A 19,498-nucleotide genomic window follows, 5' to 3' on the forward strand; every position below is an offset into this window, starting at 1 on the left:
TTTACTTCATATTAGACAGATCATATTAACTGAATAAATTTAGGAAGCAAAGAGTTGCACTTCGGATTTCTGCACAATATATTACAGCAATAAATGAAACTGGGAGCACCTCTATGTCTAATATTCTATTGGCTATGGCTGATCTCTCATTTGAGCATCTCTTGTATCAAAATTTTCACTTGGACAGAGTAAAATTTAGACTGGAATGGCAGAATAAGCAAATCAGTGCAACACAGCTTAAAGCTGACTAATTTGTAGCCATCAATTAGGTGCTAATAACTAGCAGCTGTCTGCAAGTTGCTTTCTTCCATCCCAGCTTGAGAAGGTTCTGAAGTAATGTCCTGTTCTGTCTCTGCTTCAGATGATTCTGAAGCAGTTTCTTCCTGCTGTGACTGTACTGTGCTAGGAGAGCCAACTGGTGGGTTTTGTTCGGCCATACTGAGCCGGAGTGGTCTCCCTTCTAGTTCCTGCAGATCATATAATTATGTTAGCTGCTGCATTTTAGCAATGAACCTTCAAATCATTTTAAAACAAGATTTTGAATTAGCAAAGACAAAGAGTTTTGGTTATACCCCATGGTTACTACCTATCCATAGGATGAAGAAGCAACATAGAAGTTAGGGAAATTTGGCATGGTTACAATTTTTTCCTTCTATTATTAGTGTGACCATCTTCTGTGCACAGAACATTATGACAAATCAAACCTAGTAACCTTGTTGCTGCATTCCATAAGGGAAGCTTAAGTGCTCACATTTGCACGACCCATTTATGCTACTGTATTAGGAGGTCATCTTTTATAGCTTATTTATAGAAAAAAAGAAACAACATACTTGCAAGCAAAGATAATCTGTGAAAAAAACCTTTTATAAACGTGTTTTTAGCGATCTAAAAGCAAAGATCACAAAATAAGCTTCCAGATCCCAAAAATCAAAATTAATTTCAAATTTAAGGTTGAAAAAAATTCAAAATTTGAGTTATAAGCACAAGCAAAAAGATGTGTCGGATCAGCTAATTCAGGGGTTCAAGCAGAGCAATGTGGCATTGTTTCAAAGCTGAGAGGAATAGAACACACGCACCACTCCATCCAGTGCCTCCAGCGCAGCCTGTGCATCCTGCGCGGTGGCGAAGGAGACGAAGCCGAAGCCCCTGGAGCGGCCGGTGTCGCGCTCGAAGATGACCCTGGCGTCGAGCAGCCCGGGGCGCCCCTCGAACGCCGCCCTCAGCGAGTCGGCGCGCACGCTCCACCCGAGATTCCCGGCGTAGATCTTGTACGTGCCGTCGTCGCGCCGGCTGCTGCTCCCCCTCGCCGCCGCCGCCGCCGTCCGTTCGCCGCCTCGCGGCACCTCCGGGAAGTTCACCCTCGCCGTCCTGCCGCCCAGCAGCTGCACCGGAGGAGGAGACAGCACCAGTTTTATGTGAAGCTGTGTGTGGGATTTGGTTGGAGTTGAGTTGAGTTGCTTCGGATGAGAAGAACTCACGGCGCCGTCGAACATCTGGATGGCCTTGGTGGCCTCCTCGGCGGTGGCCATGGTGACGAAGGCGAAGCCGCGGCTCCGGTCGGTGACCTTGTCGTAGATTATCTGCACCGGCGATCGACGGCCAAGATCCCACCATGGGATTGAAATGGGGGAAATTTATGGGGGTTTTGATTGGTTTCTTGTGTGGGTTTGTGGGGGATTACCTGGACGTTGTCGACCCTGCCGGCCTCGGAGAAGGCCTGGGAGAGCTCGCCGGAGGTCATGGAGTAGGGGAGGTTGCCGACGAAGAGGCGGCCGGCCTCTTGCCCCGGCGCCGGCCGGCTTCTTGGAGGGTAGTAGCCGCGAGGCGCCGCCGCCCGCACCTCCTCCCCCTCTTCGTCTTGCTCCTCCTCCTCCTCCACGTACTCCTCCCCTCCAGCTCCCTCCTCCTCCTCCTCCTCGTCGTCGTCGTCGGCGTACTCCTTCGACGACGAAGAGAACTCCCCACCATCAGCGGCCGCGGCGGTGGGCGGAAGCAGGATGGGGCGGCGGCGACCGGAGGCGGCGAAGAGACGAAGGCCGACGCGGCGGCGTTGCAGGCCCTGGAACCGCACGTGAGCAGGCGGCGGTAGTGCGCGCTCGACGGCGCCGGCGGCGGGGTGTATCAGGGAGCGGAACGCGACCGCGGCGGTGGCGGCGACGGCGGCCATGGCCGAGGAGGTGGAGATGGCGGGAGAAGCGCAGCGCAGCGACGAGGTGGAGCTAGCGGAGCAGCAGCACTGCTCTCGCTAATCTCTTCTTATCCGCTTCCTAATGGGCCGCACCTACACTTGATGGGCCTCACTATGTGGAATAAGTTCATATGACGTCCCTTAACTTGTCAACAAACCAGGTTTTCGTCCCCCAACCAGAAAACCAGATACATCAGATCTCTCTACCGTTAAAACCAGTGTAAAATAAGTCCCAAGACGGTTTGAACAATCGTTTCAGCTGACGTGCCACCTATGTGTCTAATTTGACTTGGTCTTCAGCCAATGTGGTATTGACGCCGGTGCATGAAGTAAATTTTAATAATTAAAAAAGTAAATCAAAATATGTGGGAGGAAGGATGGCTAGGAGCTAGAGAGGAGGCAACGCTGACTCGTTATCTCAGAGTGTATGATCCATTGACAGGTGACTCCCATTGTTTTGAACTAACTGGTATATAGGTAAGGATGGACATGGGTCGATCCACGGATAATTTAAGATCAGCTCTAGTTCAATAAAATGAACTAAGTTTTACCCTAAAATGAAATTTAGTTCATTTAGTTGAATTAGAATCGACCCTAAAATATCCGCGGGTCAAACCCATGGCTATCCCTATATATAGGCCTCACATGTTTTTAATTTTTAATTTATATATTTTGCTTTTATTGCTACATCACTACCACGTAGAATAAATACCAAGTCAAACTGATCATGTAAGACAAAACCACCATATAAACCATCGAGGGATCTCGTCTGTACCGGTTTTGATAATTGAGTCTGCTATCTAGGTCTACGGGTGAAAATCGGACTCGCTGTCAAGTCAAGGGACCTCATATAAACTTATTCCTCCATAGGCTAATGATCAGAGCACTAATTGATGGGCCTGAGCTAGTTGGGCCTAGTACGGCCCAGGAGGGATCCCTCTCCCCAAACTCGGCGGCGGGCGGCGGCGCGACTCCTCCTGCTCTTCTTCTTCCCCAAGAAGAAGCAGAGGCGAGCAGCCGAGCACACCACCACCTCCTCCTCCTCTCGTGCAGATCTTGCCAATGGCGGTGACCCACCCGGAGGGAGAACCTGCGGCGGGGGGAGAGCAGCCAGTCGTGGAGGGCGCGGCGGCGGTAGATGCGGAGGAGAAGGAGGCGGCGGAAGGGGAAGGGGAGGAGGAGGAGGATGAGGAGGGGGAGTGCGGGTTCTGCTTGTACATGAAGGGCGGGGGCTGCAGGGACGCTTTCGTGGCGTGGGAGGAGTGCGTGGAGGCGGCGCGGGGGAGCTCCGACATGGTGGAGCGCTGCTTCGAGGCCACCGCCAGCCTCAGGAGGTGCATGGACGCGCACGCCGACTACTACGGTCCCGTGCTCCGCGCCGAGCAGGCCGTCAACGACCACGCCGACGCCGCCATCGCCGACGAGGACAAGCAAGCCGAGCCGCCGCCGCCGGCCTCCACCGGTGAGAATAAGGTAGATGCGGTGGTCCAGGAGGCCGCGCCCGCCGCCGGTGAGAAGAAACAAGAGGTTGATGACAGGTCGGCTGCTTCCTCCGTGGCCGCCATTGATGAGAGAAAGGAGGAAGAAGTGGTGACTGAAAAATCCGATTCTTGAGTAACTAATACTAATTGATACTATTTGTTTGGTCACTTATCGAGTTCATAATATTATTGTGCTGTTCGATATGAGCTACTATATTATAGATTCATGGAGCTAATTTTGGCCCCTTTGTGGGAGAAATGAGCTAATTTTGGTCCCTTTTGTGGGGAAAATGGGCTAATTTTGTTCCCCTTTGTGTGGGAAATAAAGCTTTTTGCGGAATAATTGTTGGACGCGAAACGCGGTGTACCGAAGAAATTTTGATGCTTTTATGTTATTTGGTACCACCAGGAGGAGGACGCTTCCTGTTCTAGATTATTATCTCTTCTTGCATTCATTTTATATTGATGGGTAGTTCCTATTTGCTACTACTGGTGATTGCAATGTCTAGTTTTGTGTAATTTGAGTTGCGCTGAAATTGCAATATTGGGCAAGTTTGAACTGAGTGATGAACCGTGAGTTGAATGTTCTAAAGTCTAATGGAGAACTGGAGTTACTATACCTGCAATAGCTGTGAGGTTTTAGTCTTTGTAATCACGATTGCTTTTTGTTGTGCTAAATGATAGTGGTATCTTGGTAGTGTTCATTAGTTAGAATGCTTCTTTTGGAGAAATCTCAGGTGTAGAATACTGTGATGGCAAAAACATCTGATATTTAAATGTTATTGAAAATTCTACTGCAATTCTTTTAGTTGGTTCTGATTCAACTTTCTAAGATTCATTTTGGTCATATTTTTGTAAGAGTGAAGTGGACCAGCAGTCCCTAAACTTGTATACATGTGTCATCTAGGTCCTTGAACTCTCAAAATGTAATTTTGGGTTTCTGAACTTGTCTGGGGGTGTCATATAGGTCCAAACAGGCTCCGACTTGCTCCATCGCTGATGTGGCATGCCACGGTGGCTCCTACGAGAAGGAAGAGAAGAGAAAAGAATAAGGAGGAGAGAGAGAAACTGACATGTGGGACCCACGTGACACCATCAACACGTAGACATCTCCGTGGCATGTCACGTTAGCAGATGGAGCGGGTTAGAACTCGTTGGACCTATATGACACCCTCGGATAAGTTCGAGAACCCAAAAATGTATTTTGAAAGTTCAGGGATCTAGATGACACATGCATACAAGTTTAGGGACCGCTGGTACACTTCACTCTTTTTGTAACATGGACTTTATACAGTAACATATGACCAATGCCTCTGCTCATGTGGTTAAAAAGTGAACTGTCTGTTAGCAGCAATGTAAATTTATCTTAGCTACTGTGCTTGGATAGGCTAGTATACAGTTTCATTGGTGGTTTGAATTTCTGTTATATTTATCAGCCTAAGGTTTCGAACATTCTGTAATTTGCAAAATTTTTATAAAGTTTAGGACATCATATTCATGGAAACCATCTAGAAACCCTGCTTTTATATCAAGTTAACGGATGAGTTGATGTTTTGACTCAAATTATTTTCTCAATGTCCATCCAAATTATTGAAATTCACACGGTCTAGTAGGATTTCGTTGTGATAAGAGCGAAATCAACTACGTAGCAGATTACGAACATGCCTATACTAACTCAGAACATGGTCGTATATTGACTTGTTTTCTACTTGCAAGGTGATTTTTGCTTCTCCCTAATATTATTCTCCCTAACAATTCACCTTCTGAATGATGGGCACCAATAGAACAAAATCGAACTGATTGCTTGTGCATTCTTTAGTTTTTCTCTGATTGTCTATGCTTATGCTTATAAGCTAAAATTTGAATTTTTAATCTTAAATTTAGAGTTGATTTTAGGTTTTTTCACCGAGTTTTATTTTTTAGCTTTAACTTTTAGATCTCCAAGATACATATATAAAATTTTATTAATAAATTATTTTTTATTTGTAAATATGTTATTTGGCTTTTTCCACGAAATCGTTGTAAACTACTTTGGTATCACTGATCGTTGCCTGTTTGCTCCTTTTCAAACAAGGAAGAACACCACATGAGAAATTACAGATGGATGTTGCTTCAGCATGACTTTAACATATTGCGTTCCACTATTACCAGAATTTCAGTTTCATCAGATGGAAAATTTGGTGGTTTATCATCTAACACCTCTACTCTTAGTTCTGATTATGAACATCTGTGGGGGACTGGATTACTGTGCTTGTAACTGTTTCAGTGTTTCAACTTTGTGGTAATGCTCTGCTTAGAAACTAAATCAACACCAGCATCACTGTTAGCAAAGCCTGACTGGTTTGTTTCACAATGTAAACACTCTCTTTCAGACGATGTTAACATCTTCATGAGCCTAATCACCTAAACACCAAGATGAACTAAACATCAAAAATCAAAGAACATTCAAAAAATAGCCAAAGATTTAAACAATTCTGCATCAAATCAAATCAAACTCTAGTTCTTTTTTACAGGTGCAACTGAGAAGCAGTTTGCATCAGTTGCATGAATCTGACTTGCATTGCATGAGCATCTCCTACTACTACTGCAGCCAAGGATGAATTGCCAGCCAGGCGCCGGCGAGAGCCGCCGGCGACGGCCGCCGGCGCCGGTCACACCTTGAGGAGGTCAACGCAGCACCCGTGAGGCGTCGCGGTGGTCCACTTCCCCTCGCCGCCGCCGCCGCCGTCCATCATCGCGGCCAGCGACGGGAAGAACGCCGGCGAGCGGAGGTGCCCCATGGCGTGGTGGAAGTCGCCGACGGTGCCCATGTTGTCGTTGTCGTGGTGGTGGTGGTGGTGGTGGTGCGCCGGGTACACGCGCGTCGCCTCCGACGCCGACGAGCTCTTGTTGCTCGCCCCGTGGTCGCCGCCGCCGGAGCTCAGCGGCGCCGTGTCGGCGCTCCGTGGACCGTCGCCGCCGGCGGCGGCAGCAGCGGAGATGTTCTTGGTGTTGAGGAAGCGGCCGCCGCTGCCCCGCGCGCGGCGCATGGCGTGGCGGTGGCGCGATTCGTGGAGGTACGGCTGCGGCGCCGCCATGGCGAGGGGAAGAAGAAGACGAGTCAGTCACTGCCAGTGCGCCGCCGTATTGATATCGACATGGTCGTCGTCGTCGTCTTACCTTCCGGCTCCGGGAGACCCGGTGCTCCCGCTCCGCCTTGGCGCGGGCCAGCCGCCGCCGGATGATGCCGTTGAACTGCTTCGCGTTGACGTAGATCGGCCCGACGTCGGTGGCGATCGCCGGCGGCAGAAGCATCCTCCCAGCCTTCCAAATCCAAATGACGAACAGCAAATCAGCACAGAAAATATTCAGAGAAGCATCTGAAAGACATCGACTTTGTCAGGTTCATGCCAAAATGGCATGGCATGCTGAATTGAAGCTGAACTGAAATGACAGTATGATGCACATGAATTTGGACAGAAATGTTCAGAGATCAAGAACAGAAGAACTGTGGAGGAGAGATCATACTACACACCATGGCTTGAGCTCCATATGGGGAGTACACGCCATAGCTTTGGTCAGAGTTGCAAAAATTGGTGCAAACCTTCAGTTACACAGAGACAACAGTTAGCTATGTCAACCAAGATGTTCTCCGATACAATTCTGAAGAAGTAATCTTGCACTGGGTAAGAGAAGCCTCACCATGGACTGTCCAAGGGCCAGCTCAAAATGACCTTGGTACTCCTGCAATGGCGAGTAGGCGGCGATGGTCGGCACAGAAGACTCATGGAACTTCATATCTTTGCAAAGATCAGAGTCACCTGAAAACCACAAGGTATGGTTTTGTCATCCATGACGTCTGTAGACTAGGATACGATCTTTCTTAGTACTTGACAAGATTTTTGTCATAGTATCTATCTGACTATTCTGCTGGGAAAATTAGTGGCCAGGGAAGATTCCAACAAGGGAATAACAATTAAGAATGTTTTTGGAATCTCATCTAGAACACAAGAGAGTAGTGCGTATTAAACATTTGAGAAACAAATTAAGAACAAAATATTGTTCTTAATTTGAGAGTAGTGCGTATTATCCCTTCCTGATAAGAGTGATGTCATTTTGCTCTAAATCTTTTTCTTGTTCAGTTGCCCAAAAAGACTACATAGAGTTCCACAAAAAACAAATTAAGAACAAAATATTGTGCTATCTGTACCCTCCTCATAACATAAAAAATATACTTCTTTTGCCAAGTTCTATAACTCACTCAACCAGGCCCCACCCTTTCTGTGTGCTGGTACCAGATTTCTAGTGAGAAACATCTCTCCTTTTTCTTTTTCAGTTTTCTTCAGTTCTAAAGCCTGTCCATGAGCCAAGCAAAGCTCCATGCCATTGTACTGCTTTCCTACTTAAATAGTTAATAATCTCTTATGTGCCAGTACTTGATTACTTGCTCTTGGAAAGGAACAAAAAGATTAGGGTACCAGAACTCTTAACTGTGGCAGCAACCTCACCCTCCTTCCCAAATTCAGAGAACCCAAATCATCATCATTTAAAGTTTCCTAGGACTAGGACCATCAAGGTTTTCAAGGACCACAGCACCATATGCAATGCAATCTCTTCACTGCACTGCACTGGCAGTAATTAACCGACATGGCCGACGGCCAACTGTCAGAACAGCCGTCTGGTGCACCATCTCCACCATGGGAGGGCAGCGCTGCGCCGCGGCGATGTCGGACAGCCGACACCGGTGCGAATGCGCCATGAACGAAGCCACCGATGATCTCATGACCCTCCAATTAATCTATTGATGTCTAGGAGAGGATTGTGATGAAAATGGTTGGGGAAGTTCTTCTTTTTGTGTGTGTTTGTTTTTGCACTGACCTGAGATGATTGGGAACTTCATGACAGAGCTTTCGGCTGGTGGAGGAGGGTGGTGCTGTCGCTCCGGCGGCATTGCCGGGAAGTGGTGGCGGCTGGAGTCGCCGGCGCGGTGGTGCAGCTGCCTGCCGGAGGCGAGGATCTGGTGGTGGTGGTGGTCCTGCAGCAGTCGGCTGTCGTCCATGATTGCGTTGCTTAATTGGCTGAATGATTCTTCTCCTGCTCCTAACAGTGGTTGGGATCCAGCTCCAACCCACCACGGCATTGCGTGAGCCGCGGCGCCGCCATTGCCGCCTCGGCTGGTGATCACCTGCAGCCCATGGCCGTGTTCTTGGAAGCTCAGAGCTGCCTGCAAGAAACAAAATTTCTCCATGAGAGGGAAGAAAAAAAGCTTGAAACCACAGGCAAACAAAAGCAACTATATATTCAGGAAGCAAGACATGAAAGAGCAAGACAACACTGAAACAAATTCAGAACACAAGCACCTACACTTCTCATGGCTAATGGTGATGCCAAGAACAACAAATTCCTCAGAGAAAGAAAATGAACCAAGCTAGGTACTGCAAGTGCTTGCTTGTGAGCTCTCTGCTTACCTGCTAGCTAGCTCTATCTGACCATCTCTCTTGGTGTATATATGCAGGTAAAGCTGCTGCTGAATCCAAGGCAGGAAGGAAGAGAGTGAGAAGAGCAGCAGCTGGAGCTGGCCAATGAGAGCAAGCTTTCGTGACACAGAGAAGCTCTTATGGTAATTTTCCAATGCACTCTAATAGCAAGGTTGTCTTACTACTAGCATCATTCATTATTAATTCAATCGCCATCTGTCCTTTGGATCTTCCGTGGCCAGCCACTCTGCACAGCATTCAACACGCAACACTGTTCACTGTGTACCGTAGCACAACGGCTGCTGCCCTATGAACATCACCAGAGCATTGAACGTGATGGCCTTTCAGGTAGGACCACCCCCCCTCCCCTCTCTCTCTCTCTCTCTCTCTCTCACTCACTTGTTTGAAACTAAATAAACCTGCGTAATTTTAAACATGTAGTATTTATGTTGCTAATTAATCGGCACTATTCACTGGCAGTGCAATTTTGAAAAGTCTGAAACAGCGAGGTCTACTTTTGCATCAACATACATTGCCACAGTATGTTTTTGTTTCGTCACATTGTGGCTGTCTAGTTAGCCTTAATTTGTTGATGATGATAGCCATCACTATTTCCCTGCTTTATTTGTAATTATATGTATGTGTTGATAAGATAGATGATATGTTCCTTAGAATAGTATATTGATATGTACATAATTGCAAAGGAATACGTTGATTATTCATCAACATATTACCACCTAGGGGCTTAAGAGTATCAAATTGTACAAACTGATTTTTTTTTACTTATCTGTATAGACAAATAGTTTTTCTAATTTCTAGATTTGTTTATGTGGATCAAAGACTTGTGTGGGCATCAACCAAATATCCAAAAGTATTATATTGATACTCCACTTTTATTTTTCTGAAAATAAAGGTAAAATCACACCCATCAGCCAAAACCCAGTCATGCCAACCAACTCAAGACACACATACCCCAGGGTTTCCTATAACCACAGTGATCACATAATGCACAAGCAGCACATCCTCACCAACATTGTTTATTCTAATCACTATTCTGACTCAACTTTACCATCCTAAGCTGCATTGCCACTTGCCAGATGTAGCCAAGCAGTGAACTCAATTAGTAACCATTGGGAACAGAGCTCAGCAAAGCAAAGAAAACATATGAACCTAGGAAAAAACCAATGAAGACAGACAGAGGCAGCTGTGTGTAAAACTGTCCCTAGATCCCTGCAACCTTTTATGTTGTGCCAGCCAGTGTAATAGTGTAACTGATTTCCACAACTGCTGCTTGCTTCTTGGTTAAATTGCTCTTGTATAGAAGCAACAGTTTTTTCAGTGTTCAGTGTGAGTGATGTTTTTTTTTTGTTTTGTCAGTGCACAGAAAATTAATCAAAAGATGCCACTGCCTGTCTAATCACTACCTGGTAGACCGCCATTTTTAGCATTTAAGGATGTCCAAAACAATGCTAGTAATAACAGTAGCATTTGGTTATAGATATTTGTGGAATCTCTGCCCAAACAACGTAGTTTAAGGCTGTCCCTTTATTCAGATAAGGCATGAACATGTACAGGGTTTAATTAGTGTGCCAACATGATAAGCTTCTCGTGATTTTTTTAATAATGGAAGTTTATATTGAACTCACCAATTACATTAAGATGGTAAAACCATATTAAGGTGATACAATTGCATCGACAACATTAAGTGTGAATGCATTAGGTGCTTGTGGCTGTATGTAGTTCTTTGAAAAATCTTCATGAAAAATATCACAAGCAGTGTACATCACTTAGCTGAAATATTGCATCATTTAGCAAAAAAAAAATCGTGACTGAACTTATTCAGTACAAAAATAGTGACAGACAGCAGACTGATTAAAAAGATTAGTGTTCACAGATATAAGCTGTGATCTAGACCAATTTCAAGCTACTATCTCCGTTTCAAAATAAGATTATTTTTTAGTTTTTAGATACAATGTTTCGAATCTTCGCCTTATTTAATTTCTTTTGCGATTACTATTTTTATTGTTCCTAGATGATAAAACATGAATAATACTTTATGCGTGACTATTTTTTAAAATTTTTGTACAATTTTTTTAAATAAGACGAATGATCAAATTTTGAACACAGAAATCAAAAAATAAAATTATTATGGGACATGGAAGCAGTTAGCAAGTAAATAAAGTTAATTAACCAGAATGGAGGCAAAAATCAAGTATCTAGCCAGGGGCTTAATTCCATACTGTTCCACATTTATGGCGCCATATATGCCATTTCACAGTTAGCTGGCCCAGCAAAATACATATTATGACATGACGTTTAACAACAAAAGTATAGGACATAAATTTTCTTTGGCGGCGGTTCATTCAGAGAGTTATGAACCATCAAGTTAATTATGACGCACATATTTTTAGGCTGTATTTGTATATATATTTGTCTGCGTTTTCAGCAATTTAATTTGGACGTGACACGTCCGTCTTCAATATCACCCACTTTGTCCTTTAGTATATTATTTATGTACCGGTATCATTTTTATGTGTTTTTCGCCACTTTTATGAGCTAGATTAAATTTTGGTCGAATGTAAACGCATTATTCAGTTCAAATTTACCATACAATAGGAAAAAAATGCATTTAATTTAAGTAAATGGTACCACCTTGCACTAGGTAACATCTTGTTTCACTTCGCACATAATTTAGCACATCCTGTCATTTTACTCCATATATACCAAAATAAGTTTCACTTTGCACTAGGTTCCATCACATGATTGAAGATAAATATTGCAAAATATGGGTAAAATTTGTAACATCTTGTTTCACTTTGCACTGAATTTAGCACATCCTGTCATTTTACTCCATGATATACCAAAATAAGTTTCACTTTGCACTAGGATCCATCATATGATTGGAGAGAACTATTGTAAAATATGGGTAAAATTTGTAAACTTGTTGAATTTAAACCACCCGTCACTAAATTTTATTTGAAATTTATGAAATTTCTTTACATTTCTATAACTTTGATGTTGTTGTATCATAGTGCATGTTAACTGAAACTTATTTCAATACAACCTAGTAAGTGAAAGTCTATATATGCTAAACCTGGTGCAAAGTTAAACATGGTGCATTTATCTGTGAAAAGTGCAATTCAGTTATTTGACTTTAAAATACAATTATTATTTAGAATACATTTTTTAATTAAAAACGATAACCAATTTGTTCTAACCAAATCTTTCACCATATTATTACTCTGTATTTTTAAAAGACTTGTACTACAAAAGAGCAAATTATTCAAACTTACATGCATACTCCCTCCGTCCTAAAATAAATAAATTTTTCACTTTTTACCTATAATATTTGACTCTTCGTTTTATTTGAAAAAAATATAATTAATATTTTTATTTTTATCAGATGATAAATCATAAACAAGTAAGAATTAACGCTGGACACGAAAACCAAAGAATTGATTTTTTTTGGAATGGAGGGAGTATCTTGCAACCTTTAAACATGGCTCTAAAACGATTTTTTCTTCCGTGACCGGAGGAAGTACACCCGTACAAGACTGTCAACACAATAATATATCTATTAATTCTTACTCGATCGACAGACGCATAATTGAACACACCCTACTAATCAATCTCATTCGTCCATAGAAGCTAATCCTGAACCCAATTGTTAGCTAGCCAAAGAACAACAAAATTCGATTGATTTCGCCCAATGAACAAACCTCGTAAAATGGTTTGTAATTAACAAACAATCAATACGCATAGTACGGTGTACGTACGAGATCATCGATGAACAAGAACCTAAAAGGTTTAGTTCCTGATTAATTAATTAATTAATTAATTAATAGATGTGGCAGTGCAGTGCAGTACAGTACAGTGCTAGCTTCTCCTAGCTCGATCTGAACACACACATTCACGTGCATGTCGACCTCTCCTTGATCATCTTTAATTTGCTTTAGTTTTTATCTTTTGTGCTGGCAACTTTTCCTGCCTTCACTAAAACCTTAGGGCTGCCTGCCCCCCAAAAAACTTGCATCTTGAGCAGCTTTAAGCCTTTAATCCATTGTCACTGGCCTTTTCAGTGGTAGTACACCTTGGTAGATCTATCTTGATATATGTGAGTTAAATCTCTGTTGAATTTAGCACTCACAGTAGATGTGTGTGCTGCGGATGTCGATGATGTATTATATTGAGTCAGGAGCGGAACCAGGCCTGAAATCCAAACCCAACATAAATTTCTTACAAATTTTTAGAAAAAAGGTGAAGTTGTAAAGAGTTTAAATAAAATAACAGATTTGAGCCCTAAGCGTGCCTCCTAGTTGGTTCCGCCTAGAGATAGCAATGGGTAAATCCCCATCGGGTATTGGTACCCAGACCCATACCCACCAATAAAATTTAGTATTATCAAAATCCCCATACCTGTCACGGATAAGAAATCCCCCCATACCCATACCCGCCTGAGTAAACCTCACCCGTTGGGTCACCCATATAACGCGGTCATGCGGTTGCCTCACACCAATGCGGTCCGTCGATGTGTGCGAGATGCACGGAGCCACGGCGATGTGTGGCCGCTAACACCCAACTGCTAGGAGGAGATGGGGATAGGTGAAAAATGATGTATGGGTCGAGGCATAGACTTAAATACCTAGTGTTTTGCTTAATTGTGGTGGGCTAATTTGATATTAGGCTAAGATATGCATTTGGACTTTCGGTATTTATTACCCATGGGTAAACGGGTATGGGATCATAGGAACGTATCCATACCTACGTATCCACTGGGTGAAGGTATTTTCTCAATTAGATACTCATGGGTGATAAATTTAATCCATATTTATACTCTAACGGAGTAAATATCAATCGGATCATGTCCCCGTTGTCATCTCTAGTTCCGCCCCTATCGAACTAAGTAGATATATATTACATGTATATAGATAAGGATTGATTTAGAGATAAGTAAAAGTTGATGCAAAATCAATCCTATCTCCTTTTGACTAGTGTGTCTCCAAGCATGTACTTTTTGTTCTTGTTGAAAAAGCCCTTTGTTAAAATTTTTCCACCTCCTCATTCTTTTCTATTTTTAAAATATTGTATTGAACAAAAGAAATTAGCACATCACCTGAGGACGAGACTCAATTTATCAATTGTTTGTTTTAGGGATTCAATTAGCACAACACTTAAAGGTTGATGTATGTGATATCACCCTCCGGGGGTTGAAAACACATGTTGCTTTGAACATCAATACAGAGAGTAATTTCTGTTACAATACATGTGTATATAACCGGATTAAATTATAATACTACAAAATCATTTTCAAAATAAATCTAGGGGCGTATGATTCACATGTCCAACGTCAATATCTTCAAAAGAAAATATCAATGTTTGTCCAAAATGACAAGCTTGAGAAGACCATATAAGTGAAAATGGTTGGAGCTATTTCTCATTCTATAGTAGTCGATCTACAGCATTAGTTTTCGATTACATATACACCTTTCTTCCTAAGCATGATAAAATTGTACTATCTTCGTTTATAATGTAAGATGTTTGACTTTTTTTTTATAACGTTTGACTATTCGTCTTATTCAAAAATTTAGTACAAATATAAAAAATAACAAGTCATACTTAAAGTTCTTTTTTGATAATAAAGTAAGTCACAAGAAAAAAAATGATATTTTCATAATTTTTTGAATAAGACGAATGTTCAAATTTTACAAGCAAAAAAGTCAAACATTTTACATTATGAAACGGAGGGAGTAACATTCTGGTACATCAGGCCCTATCGATCAACAGTATTGTTGAGTACAGAGTTCACTATCATGAATTAATTTAATTAATTTGATTTTGCTAATGGCAGCAAAAATACACAAGAGTCAGCTTGGTACCGTCTAGGTGTTGCAATCACACGCTCAAATTGGACCACATTTTCAATATATACAAATGGGGACAATAAGCAAATCAAAGTACTAAATTTTTAATCTCACAAGGCCTCATTAACCTACATATTATTTGTTTCTGATCACTTATCATACCGTTGCAAAGCACCATCTTTCTTGTCCTATCATCTGTATGTTCGAAAAAAATATTTCTTTTATACACTCCGATTAATGAGGTGTTTAAAACTGTTTAAGGGCGAAAAGTGAGTTGTTTGGGTTCTAGAGGTTTGACAGAAACTTGCATGTTTTTAGAGCCACCGACATCCATTGCATGCATCTAAGGGCATGTTAGCCACATAGCACATGATTAATCAAGTGTCAGCAGCGATCAATTTGAAAATGAGTTTATTCCATTTATTATGAAATTTTATTTAAAAAGTTTTTACATTAAACACGCTCTATCACAGTTTAGAAAGCATGCTTAAGCAACCTCGCTCATAAGCTAATAAGAAACTGGCGTGCAAAACATGATAGTAGATTAGTATATGATTAATTAGTTATTAGTTATAAAAAACTTTACAGAGATTTGATAAAAATTTTTAAGTTAATTTTTCTAGTTCGAAAAGCGTACGCGTACAGGTTGGAAAGAAGAGGCTGCCGAACACGTACGGCCTACGTCACTGTGCATGGGCCATGTGTTTGTCCAATTGACATTTCAAAGATTTTTTTCATCCACCAACATGGTGTACGTGTATGTTTAATTGGGCCATTTTTTGTGGGTGAAACAGAAAACTAAAATACACACAACCAAACTTATTCCGATCCATTGATTACATAATAAACCGGCCATTTGTCCCAATTGGACCGTAGGTCGTATATTCAGATCCCATGTATATTCACATGTACAGTAGTACAGCACATTCACATCCAAAGCTAATGGTCAAGACACTGCAGCAATTGTCTCGAGCAGCCTCTCACACACTGGATCAATCAATTAATTAATTTAATTAACCATTGCATGCACCACCAAATCATCAACTGTAATCTAAGTTTACAACATTAATTAACATATCCTTTGAACCAAACACTGCCCAAAAGCACATGCATGTACAAGAGAGATCCAAATCACACACCAACTAATTAGTTAATTATGTACTTAGTTAAGCCCATATGAGACATGTCACACAGTAATAGAACTGTCTCCCTACAGCTTAACTAGCTCCTAGCTCTACTATACTACCCCCAATTAAAAATAAAATCAAGCAAATTGATTCTAGGGCTTGTACGGTCAGTAGATAGGTTAATTAGCTTGTTCTGCTGTGGCTTGCTTCGGTTTGATGGTTAATTAAGCATCCCATATTCCTAACTAATATTTTGCTATCTTCAAGGATCACATGTACCCAGCACTTAATTAATTATCCTATTTGCCAAACTACCAGCATGTTATGGGATCTTTTAACAGTTTCTCAGAGAGCCTTCAACTTGACAAACATCTTAAATTCACATCTATATAATTTGGAAAATAAATTAGAATATAGAAGATGAAAAAACCTAACCTTTTCATATTTTTACCGGGTGGCTACTCCCTAAGTAGGGCCTTAACCTCAAGGCTGATCTTGTGCTTAACTATTGATGTTATTTCCCAACTTAATTGAACAAATTAATGCCCTCCAAATCCTCCATTGGACCCTTCTCGCCTTGATTGGTAAGCAACAACTGCATATAATTATGGGTACGTATTCTTCCAACTTGCTGAAAATTAGCAAATTCACCATGTGTTGATTTGCAATATTTTGTAAAAGTTTCCACAAGTTTGAGGTCGTGATAGGTAGTCTTGACCACATTGTTTCAACTTCTAGGGGGTCATCTTTTCGTTATTTTAGGGCAAAAACCAAACAATATACTTGTAAGAAAAAATAATTTATACATACAATTTTTATATACGTATTCTTAGCAATTTAAAGTAAAGGCAAAAAAAATAAATAATAATAAAAAATTCTAAAATAAACTTCAAAATTAAGATTTAAAATTTAAATTTTGACTTATAACATAAGCAAAAACGACGAAAAGACGAGGCTACGGTAGAGATCGTTCCTACGTTTGTTAGTCGACGGATCCCAGCCGTCCACATAATCAAGGCCGCTTTGCCCCGTCAGCTGGGTGCATGCGGGTGAAAACCTTCCACGTATGTTATATAATCTAGTCAGCACCAAGTGTGGGGCCCACGTGTCAGTGGAGAAAAGTACTGTGCACACACTACTAGGTCATGGTTGACAACTGCTGGGGGGCTTGTAAGTATTACGTCAGCAGCTGACGCCGTAGAACAAACGCAACGCATGCATATCCACTAGTGGTACACACCTAATTAATCCTTATTGCATCTTTGATTAACTGGAAAAATTAATTCTTAATTAATGGGATTACTCAAATGTTAAGTACTCACATATATAGGGGAAGTATTATGGATTTTTTTATACCATGAAAACATGATATTGCAGCTTATGCTAAAATGACATTATAATTACGGCGGATCCAATAGAAAATACAAGGGATTTGAATAACTCTGGAATCATTTTTCATTAATCTTTGATAGGAAATTTTAGGGGTTTCCCATGGTCCTGGCTCAAGTCCATGGTAGATCCATCCCTAACTACCATTCTTAAATATATTCACTTTTAGAATTTAAATTTTATGCACCATATAATCATTTACAGAATATCACTTGTTTTATTAATCACCTATCATTTAATTAAATTTCTTCATGTCTTGCTCCTGACAACTCTCTTACTCCCAACATACCTTTATTTCAACCCTCCTTAAATCTTCTTGACGATAATCTCTGCTGAATAATATATAAATGTTTATATTTGAGAAGGGGAATAGATTAATTACGAAATATATATATTACCATAAGACAATATATTTATAGCAACTTTATGAATAAATAGTTGAAAAAAATCTTTTGAAATCACGTTTTCTTTTCCAACTAACTCATCATCTTCAAATTGAGGTTGACATATCTCTCTCAAATTGAAATATTTATATCTTTCAGCCAGTTGGCTTCCAAACTTTTGTACACATTAGCTATGAAGTTAATGCTAATTAATGTTCTCTCTTTAAAGGGGACTGTCTCCACTAATCACACCATCAGTACACAATGCATGTGTGTTTGACCTAATTGCAAGGATCGATGGCATTCATATTTAAGAAACGTTTTCGTTGAGCCTAGCCTAGCTATGATCCGTATGTAGTTCTTCAATCTCTTAATTAGCGTGCTGATCAATGTAGCAGTAGACAACTAAACAAGACAAGCATATGGGATCAAACTGTTGGGTTTTGGTAATATCGATCGCCTCTTTTAGTTGACTAATGTTTTGCTACGGTAACCGTGATCTACGTACAGTAGATGCATGGTTAATTATTTTTCTTTGAGAGAATAGATGCATGGTTAATTAGTTAATGTGTACGTAAGCAAGCTTCAATTAAAGGAAATTAATTAACTGAGCCGATCCTAAAGCACATATTGATGTGGGGATGGATTTTTAGATTTGTAACTCTATCTGTCAGGGTTTAAATTTTGATGTCTACAATGATACGTGTTATTGTGTGATTTTCCCTATAAATAATTTAGTCAGGTCATCACGGATTTATTATCACCACTATTTGTATTCACCCCCATCTTTTTGCTTTTGCTTATAATCTAAAATTTAAATTTTTAATCTAAGATTTAGAGTTAATTTAGGATTTTTCATAGTAGTTTATTTTTAGCTTCGGCTTTTAGATCACTCAGAACACATATATAAAAGTTTTACTCACAAATTATTTTTCATTTGCAAATATTCATTTGAGATTTTCCTTCAAAAAACGAAAAGAGGACCCTTTGAGTTTTGCGGCTAGCTATGCCACAAATGTAAGGCATGCTAGAAAAAAAAATTTAGGATTGTGAATGTCTGGTGGTGTTTATATTTGTCTTCTATGTAATCCCAAAAGCAAATGAAAAGGTTCAGCAAAGTTTGTTCTTGTCTTTTTATCCATAGATTAGTTTATCCTCTCCTTACTTAATTCAGCTTTTGAAATAACTAATCAAGTCCCCTCCTCACAGAATAAAAATAATAACAATCAAGTGCTCAAAGTGGCATGTTCTTCTCTGCAACCCAAGCTAATCATTCTACAAGCTAGTCTACATTTAGCTATATTAAGTAGTGCATAAATAATTAATCTGCTAGTAGAATGTAACAAAACCTGCAACTTGTGATTCGCATACTAACTATATATAGTGTACTTAGGACGCAGCTGACCGTAATTTACACGCATTGTTAATTACTGCATAAGTATGCATATGCATGTGCTTAATTAAGCAGTAAATTAACATGTGCTTTGTCGTCAAGCCAACCAACCAGAATCTAACCCTAGTTAAGGCCTAATTAGCAGTAGCACTACTGTGCATGTGGCCCAAGGTATAGGGTAATTAATCCTCACTAACCCAAGATTCTCTCCCTGTTAATT

At 41.0% G+C, this 19,498-nt stretch overlaps 3 protein-coding genes across 4 annotated transcripts; 1 reads left to right on the forward strand and 2 right to left on the reverse strand.

The window, feature by feature from the left end:
- Positions 1 to 256: 256 nt before the first annotated feature.
- On the reverse strand, positions 257 to 2,233 carry LOC102714935 (33 kDa ribonucleoprotein, chloroplastic). The gene is made up of 4 exons (XM_006658227.3): positions 1,682 to 2,233; positions 1,479 to 1,580; positions 1,077 to 1,382; positions 257 to 467 (listed from the first exon to the last, which is right to left on the reverse strand). Exons 1-4 carry the CDS (start codon positions 2,165 to 2,167, stop codon positions 273 to 275), a joined length of 1,089 nt encoding a protein of 362 aa, XP_006658290.2. The 5' UTR covers positions 2,168 to 2,233; the 3' UTR covers positions 257 to 272.
- Positions 2,234 to 3,177: 944 nt separating this feature from the next.
- On the forward strand, positions 3,178 to 4,149 carry LOC102715220. Its single transcript, XM_006658228.3, has one exon. It carries the CDS (start codon positions 3,251 to 3,253, stop codon positions 3,800 to 3,802), a length of 552 nt encoding a protein of 183 aa, XP_006658291.2. The 5' UTR covers positions 3,178 to 3,250; the 3' UTR covers positions 3,803 to 4,149.
- Positions 4,150 to 5,984: 1,835 nt separating this feature from the next.
- On the reverse strand, positions 5,985 to 9,198 carry LOC102715496 (nuclear transcription factor Y subunit A-2-like). 2 transcript variants are annotated; one of them, XM_040526262.1, is made up of 6 exons: positions 9,117 to 9,198; positions 8,527 to 8,872; positions 7,351 to 7,469; positions 7,184 to 7,252; positions 6,829 to 6,972; positions 5,985 to 6,731 (listed from the first exon to the last, which is right to left on the reverse strand). In XM_040526262.1, exons 2-6 carry the CDS (start codon positions 8,786 to 8,788, stop codon positions 6,321 to 6,323), a joined length of 1,005 nt encoding a protein of 334 aa, XP_040382196.1. In that variant the 5' UTR covers positions 8,789 to 8,872; positions 9,117 to 9,198; the 3' UTR covers positions 5,985 to 6,320. The 2 variants fall into 2 exon arrangements, with proteins under 2 accessions (XP_040382196.1, XP_040382195.1); XM_040526261.1 differs by lacking the exon at positions 9,117 to 9,198 and adding an exon at positions 9,013 to 9,063.
- Positions 9,199 to 19,498: the final 10,300 nt, after the last annotated feature.

The sequence above is a fragment of the Oryza brachyantha genome, chromosome 7, assembly GCF_000231095.2.
Source record: "Oryza brachyantha chromosome 7, ObraRS2, whole genome shotgun sequence".
Classification (NCBI taxonomy): Eukaryota; Viridiplantae; Streptophyta; class Magnoliopsida; order Poales; family Poaceae; genus Oryza; species Oryza brachyantha.